The 7,131-nt window shown below is 41.3% G+C and overlaps 1 protein-coding gene across 1 annotated transcript; it reads left to right on the forward strand.

The window, feature by feature from the left end:
• Positions 1-381: 381 nt before the first annotated feature.
• Positions 382-3,521, forward strand: LOC138349332 (uncharacterized). The gene is made up of 5 exons (XM_069299657.1): positions 382-621; positions 960-1,367; positions 1,507-2,052; positions 3,256-3,352; positions 3,403-3,521. The coding sequence occupies exons 1-5, from the start codon at positions 382-384 to the stop codon at positions 3,519-3,521; spliced, it is 1,410 nt and encodes a 469-aa protein (XP_069155758.1).
• Positions 3,522-7,131: the final 3,610 nt, after the last annotated feature.

A 7,131-nucleotide genomic window follows, 5' to 3' on the forward strand; every position in this document is an offset into this window, starting at 1 on the left:
TTAGAAGTTGATTTATTTGATTACGTTAATAAGTTTTGGATCTTCCGCAGTACTTTTACTACTCATAATTAATATACTGGTAAATGTTGGGGTTTAGATTTGTTGGTTCGCTCACCTAGGAGGATAAGTGTGGGTGCCACTCGCGGCTCATTTTGGGTCGTGACAAACTTGGTATCAGAGCGTTAGGTTCGTTGGTTTCATCACACAAGAACGAGTCTAGTAGAATCTTGAGGAACGGTAGGGGGACGTCCTTACTTTCCTTTGAGAGGCTATAGGACTTTAGGAAAACTCCATTCGTTCTTTCTTTCATGCTATTACTTGGATCCAATTGGTATCTAGGTGATACAAATTGGTATCTGACATCCTCACTCTATTTTGCAGATGGTTAGAACTAAAGCAACAATTGTGCCAACACCAACACCGGCAAGACAGGGTGCGTCTGAGCCAACCGTTGGGGTTGTAGCTCGAGGAGGAGCAGTGGCAAGAGGACGTGGTAGAGGTCGCAGGAGAACGCCCCCTAGGGGTAGAGGACAAACACTTGGGCCAGCTAGTAATAAGGCGGTGACTCCTCCACCGACTGATGAGGTAGTGAGAGAGGGTGAAGAAGGGGAAAACGAGCAGGTTCAAGATGAGGAATTACCACCCCAGCCTACCCCAGAGATGATTAACCAGGTTCTTAGTTATCTTAGCGGGTTATTTGATCAGGCCAGACACCTCCAGTGTTTTTTGCACCAGCACGTCAGGTTCCGGGAGTACAACATGCAGCTGTTGTGGCTCCCCGCATGAATGCCTCATTGGAAGTAGGCACATTTCTTCGATTGACTACAGGGTCTATAATGACAAGTGATCAGCATGAACTTTTCACTAAATTCTTAAAGATGAAACCTCCAGTCTTCAAGGGTGCTGAATCTTAGGATGCCTATGATTTTCTGGTTTATTGTCATGAGCTGCTACATAAGATGGACAAAGTAGAAAGATACGGTGTTGAGTTTGTGACCTACCAGTTTCAGGGGAATGCCAAAATGTGGTGGCAGTCGTTTTTTGAGTGTCAACCAGCACAGGCACCACCTATGAATTGGGCATCATTCTCTAGCTTATTTATGGAGAAGTATATACCTCGTACTTTGAGGGACAAGAGGAGAGATAAAATCCTAAGCCTAGAGCAAGGCAGGATGTCTGTTACTGCTTATGAGGCTAAATTTCGTGCACTATCCAGGTATTCCACCCAGCTTTGCTTCAGTCCACAAGAGCGGATTCAGAGTTTTGTGAAAGGATTGAGGTCAAATTTGCAGATCCAAGCCTTACAGGTAGCTGCTGCAGCAAAATCCTTTCAGGAAGTGGTTGATTTTGTGATAGAGGTTGAGCGGGTGAAGCCAGACGACTTCACCATGGCGTCGACATCTATGAAGTTCCGTAAGGGAGGTGAGTTTAGTTGTTCTTACTCCAGAGGGAAGAGTTCGGAAGGTTACCCAGCTCGTCCTATTCAGTAATAACTACAGGCTGTAGGTGGGGGTCCATCGCAGACCAGTCAGCATTTTTCTGAGTTTGGAGGTTATCCCCAGACTTCGTCATTTTCATAGATACCTATGCTTGACTCCTGGAATTGTTATGGGTGTGGAGAGGCTAGACATATTAGGAAATATGGTCCAAAATAGAGTTATAGACCCCCAATTGTTAGAGGTAGAGGTGGTCATGGTAGGGGCCGCCGTTCTAGAGGATGTGGTGGCCAAAGGTAATGGTGGTCATCAAATCAGTCGGGGTGGCAGGAAAGTTGGAACTACTGCAACGCAACATGGTAGGGGCAACGGGCATACAGGTGATAGGTCCCATTGTTATACTTTCCCCGGGAGATCTGAAGTAGAGACATCTAATGCTATTATCACAGGTAATCTTTTGGTCTGTGATTGCATGGCTTCTATATTATTTGATCCTGGATCCACATTTTCATATATATCTTCCTCATTTGCTACTGGTCTTGATTTATACTGTGATTTTCTTGACATGCCTATTCGTGTCTCAACTCCTGTGGGTGAGTCTGTGATAGTTGAGAAGGTGTATAGGTCTTGTCTTGTGACTTTTGTGGGGAGCAATACTCATGTAGATTTGATTATTCTAGAGATGGTTGATTTCGATGTAATTCTGGGTATGACTTGGCTTTCTCGAAATTTTGCAATCTTAGATTGTAATGCTAAAACTGTGACATTGGCCAAGCATGGGACAGATCCGCTAGTGTGGGAGGGTGACTATATTTCCACTCCAGTTCATATCATCTCTTTTCTTCGTTCTAAGAGAATGGTTAGCAAGGGTTGTTTAACTTTCTTGGCACATCTCAGGGATAATACTTCCCAAGTACCTTTGATTGAGTCTGTCTCGATAGTCCGTGAGTTTCTGGATGTGTTTCCTGCAGACTTTCCTTGTACGCCACCAGATAGGAATATTGATTTTTGTATTGATCTGGAGCTGGGTACTCACCACATTTTCATACCCCCCTTATAGAATGGCTCCAGCTGAGTTAAGGGAGTTAAAGGCCCAACTTCAGGAGTTGTTAGGTAAAGGTTTTATTAGACCAAGTGCATCCCCTTGGGGTGCTCCTGTTTTATTTGTGAAGAAGAAGGATGGAAGTTTTCGGATGTGCATAGACTACAGGCAACTGAATAAGGTAACTATTAAGAACAAGTATCCTATTTCTCGCATTAATGATTTGTTCGATCAGTTACAAGGTGCTTGTACATTCTCAAAAATTGATTTGAGATCTGGTTATCATCAATTGAAAATACGGGCAGCAGATGTTCCAAAAACTACTTTTCGAACCAGGTATGGGCATTATGAATTCTTAGTAATGTCTTTTGGGCTTACGAATGCCCCTGTTGCGTTCATGAGACCGATGAACGGGATTTTTAAGTCATATCTGGATCTCTTTGTTATTGTATTTATTGATTATATACTGATATAGTCAAAGAGCAGGAAAGAACATGAGTAGCATTTGAAAATTGTATTGGAATTGTTGAGGGAGAAAAGGCTTTATGCCAAAATCCCCAAGTGTGAGTTTTGGCTAGATTCAGTGTCCTTCTTGGGGCACGTGTTTCTAAGGATGGAGTAATGGTGGATCCTTCTAAGATTGAAGCAGTGAAGAGTTGGGTAAGACCTACTAATGTTACAGAGGTAAGAAGCTTTGTTGGTTTAGCTAGCTACTACCGTCGATTTGTCAAGGGATTTTCTTCTGTTGCTTCCCGATTGACATATTTGACTAAGCAGAATGTTCCATTTGTATGGTCGGACGAATGTGAAGAAAGCTTCCATAACCGCAAGACCTTCTTGACTACTGCACCAATTCTTACCTTGCCTGTGGAAGGTAAGAATTTCATTGTTACTGTGATGCATCTTATTCTTGTTTGGGTGCAGTGCTAATGCAGGAGAGGAATGTAATTGCTTATGCTTTGAGGCAATTCAAATTGCATGAACGTAACTATCTGGCCCATGATTTGGAGTTGGCTGCAGTTGTGTTTGCATTAAAGCAGTAGAGACATTATCTATATGGGGTTAGGTGTGAAGTCTATACAGATCATCGTAGTTTACAGTATGTCTTTACTCAGAAAGAATTGATTTTTTAGGCAGAGGAGGTGAATGGAACTACTGAAGGACTATGATATTACTATTTTGTCTCACCCAGGAAAAGCTAATGTTATGGTAGATGCTTTAAGTAGGAAAGCAGGGAGCATGGGAAGTCTAGCCCACTTATAGGTTTCTAGACGCCCATTTGCTAGAGAGATTCAAACTCTGGCTATTGACTTGATGAGGCTGGAAGTACTAGAGGAGGGAGGATTTTTGGCCTGTGTGGAGGCAAGATCTTATTTTCTTGACAAGATTAAGGGGAAACAGTTTACCGATGAGAAGCTGAGCCAAATTCGAGATATGGTATTACGAGGAGAGGCTAAAGAGGCAATAATTGATGAGGAAGGCATTTTGAGAATTAAGGGAAGGGTATGTGTGCCCCGTGTTGATAATTTGATTCACACTATTCTTACAGAGGCTCAAAGTTCAAGGTACTCTATACATCCTTGTACAACCAAGATGTATCGTGACCTAAAGCAACATTTTTGGTGGAGTAGAATGAAGCGTAACATTGTTGATTTTGTTGCCCAATGCCCGAATTATCAGCAGGTAAAGTATGAATACCAGAGGCCTGGAGGAACACTTTAGAAAATTCCCATTCCTGAATGAAAATGGGAAAGAATTGCAATGGATTTTTTGGTTGGTATTCCAAAGACATTGGGTAAGTTTGATTCTATTTGGGTAATTGTTGACAGATTGACTAAGTCTGCTCACTTCATTCCAGTCATGGTGACTTACAATAAACAGAAGTTAGCCAAACTCTATATCTTAGAAATTGTTCGATTGCATGGAGTTTCACTTTCCATCATATCAGATAGAGGTACGCAATTTACGTCTAAGTTTTGGAGAACATTGCATTATGAATTAGTTACTAGATTGGATCTTAGTACTGCATTTCACCCTCAGACCGATGGTCAGTCTGAACGAACGATTTAGGTGTTGGAGGATATGCTTCGTTCATGTGTGATAGAATTTTGTGGTCATTGGGATAACTTCTTACCCTTAGCTGAGTTTTCATACAATAATAGCTATCACTCAAGTATTGATATGGCCCCATTTGAGGCACTGTATGGGAGGAGATGTAGGTCTCCCATTGGTTGGTTCGATGCATTTGAGGTGAGATCATGGGGGACCGATCTTTTGAGGGAATCGTTAGATAAAGTAAAATTCATTCAGGAGAAGATTCTAGCAGCGCAGAACAGGCAGAAAGAATATGCAGATCGAAAGGTTAGGGACTTGGATTTTATGGAGGGTGAACAAATCTTGCTGAAGGATTCACCCATGAAAGGGGTGATGCAGTTTGGGAAGCGAGGTAAACTTAGTCCGAGGTATATTGGTCCATTTGAAGTTTTGAAGCGCATGGGGGAGGTGGCTTATGAATTGTTATTGCCTCCAGAACTCTCAAGAGTGCACCTGGTATTTCATGTGTCTATGCTAAAAAAATACCATGGGGGTGGAAACTACATTATTTGTTGGGATTTAGTTCTTCTTGATGAGAATTTATCTTATGAGGAGGATCCTGTTGCTATTTTAGATAGAGAGGTCCGCAAGTTGAGATCAAAGGAGATTGCATCTATCAAGGTTCAGTGGAAGAATCGGCCAGTTGAAGAGTCCACTTGAGAGAATGAGGCTGATATACAAGAAAGATATCCACATCTTTTTACAAATTCAGGTACTCGTTCTCGCCTTTGCTTTTCTTCTTGTGATCATTCGAGAGCGAACGATGGGTAAATTGGTATCTATTGTAACAACCTATTTAGTCGGTTCGAGCAGTAGAACTATTTTTTGATAAAAACTAGCTGGGTCGACGGATCACGCGATGGACCGTCATGGTCACGACGGACCGTGATGGACTCCGTCATCCCATACTTGTGTAATTTCTTCTGCTTCTCTCTTCATTACCCTCGACAACAGGTAGGACGAACCGTCATAGGCACGACGGTCCGTCGAGGTTCTTCGTTCCAAAATACTTCAACTCTGAAATCTGAGTACTGGGATCGACTCTCTGAACCTCACCACGGAACTGCAGCACGGACCGTCGTAGATACGACGGACCGTCACAGGTTGCGTAACCTCACTAATGAATTTAAACTCTCTGAACTTTGTGATGGACCTGCAGGACGGACTATCATAGATACGACGGACCGTCACAAGCTGCGTAACTTCACCATGGGTCGGATTTCCGCTAAAATTTAAATGGGTGTTTTGGACTAATCATGATTATAAATATGAAATTAGTGGGGTAAGTTCAATAATTATTTACTTGGGGGTTAAAGAAGATAATAGGGAAATAAATAGTGGGTTACTTTTATCATAATGGATTATATGATAATTAGGGTAAAAGAAAAGAATCTGCAGAAGAAAAATAAAAAAAAGAGCAGAAAGGGAGAACGAGCGAGAGAGAGAGAGAACGAAGAAGAAAGCAAGTGACTTAGATTTTAGATTGAAAAGGTTCAAAGGCATTGGGGAGGTAGCTTGCTTGATCACGATTCTTCGATGGAGGTAGGTTATGGTTTATTTCTATGTGATAGATAAACTCTAAATAGCAATCGATATGTATTGGTGGTATTGTAAAGTCTTCTATGTACTTGATTGTGTGATAGTATGTTTTGATTGTACAGTTGTGGTTGGTTAGAATGATGAGATTGTTGAACCTTCAATCTTAAATCCTCTCTATTAAGATGTCGCCTTGACATAAAGAAGACATGATGAAATTTAATAATGAGATAAATGGATCGCAGTGTCACGTTCCGACACGGTAATATTCGATCGGAGTGTCACGTTCCGACACGTATTAGGGGATCGGAGTGTCACATTTCGACATGTATTAGGGGATCGGAGTGTCACATTCCGACACGGTATATGGGATCGGAGTGTCACGTTCCGACACGATAATAATAAAGAGAAGGAATCTTGAATTAGGTTAATATGCTCATATTTGAAGAACCTATTTCCTAAATGACTATGGTGTGGAGGCTTGAGTCCTCATAGGTGTTCTTGGTGTTGTTGCCAATGGTTTTTGTACTTGTTTCTTGTCACCTGTTAAGTATTGTGGTTGATTTTACATTATTATTCAGTATATATTATTTTTTATTTTGAGTTGGTCGATGATTTCTATTCAGTACGTGTTCCTTGTACTGACCCCTACTTGTATTTTCTTATTGTTGTTTTGTGGAGTGCAGCAAGTGCACCATCGACTTCGACTCGCCCTCAACTCTAGCCAGTCTCCAGCACATCAGATTTAAGGGTGACCTATTATTCCTAGCTCGGACTGGATTCTCTCCCTCCCGTCTTGATGTCTTTGAAGTTCGGACATGGACCATTTTTTTTACTTAATTTAGCTTCTTAAATACTCTTAGATTTAGAAATTTGAGGATAGATGTTCTTGATGTGATGAATTCTAGATTTTGGGATTAATAAATATTAAACTTTAGAAGTTTATTTAACTGATTACGTTAATAAGTTTTGGATCTTCCGCTGTACTTTTACTACTCTTAATTGATATACTGGGAAATGTTG

This window comes from Solanum lycopersicum, chromosome 6 (genome assembly GCF_036512215.1).
Source record: "Solanum lycopersicum chromosome 6, SLM_r2.1".
Lineage (NCBI taxonomy): Eukaryota > Viridiplantae > Streptophyta > Magnoliopsida > Solanales > Solanaceae > Solanum > Solanum lycopersicum.

Excerpts from the sequence above, each read along its gene's own strand:
- LOC138349332 (XM_069299657.1), top strand. The coding sequence starts at position 382 with ATGGTTAGAACTAAAGCAACAATTGTGCCAACACCAACACCGGCAAGA. Across the intron at positions 622-959 it reads AAGAAGGGGAAAACGAGCAG|ATGGACAAAGTAGAAAGATA; the intron begins GTTCAAGATGAG and ends CTGCTACATAAG. Across the intron at positions 3,353-3,402 it reads TCTTACCTTGCCTGTGGAAG|TGCTAATGCAGGAGAGGAAT; the intron begins GTAAGAATTTCA and ends GTTTGGGTGCAG.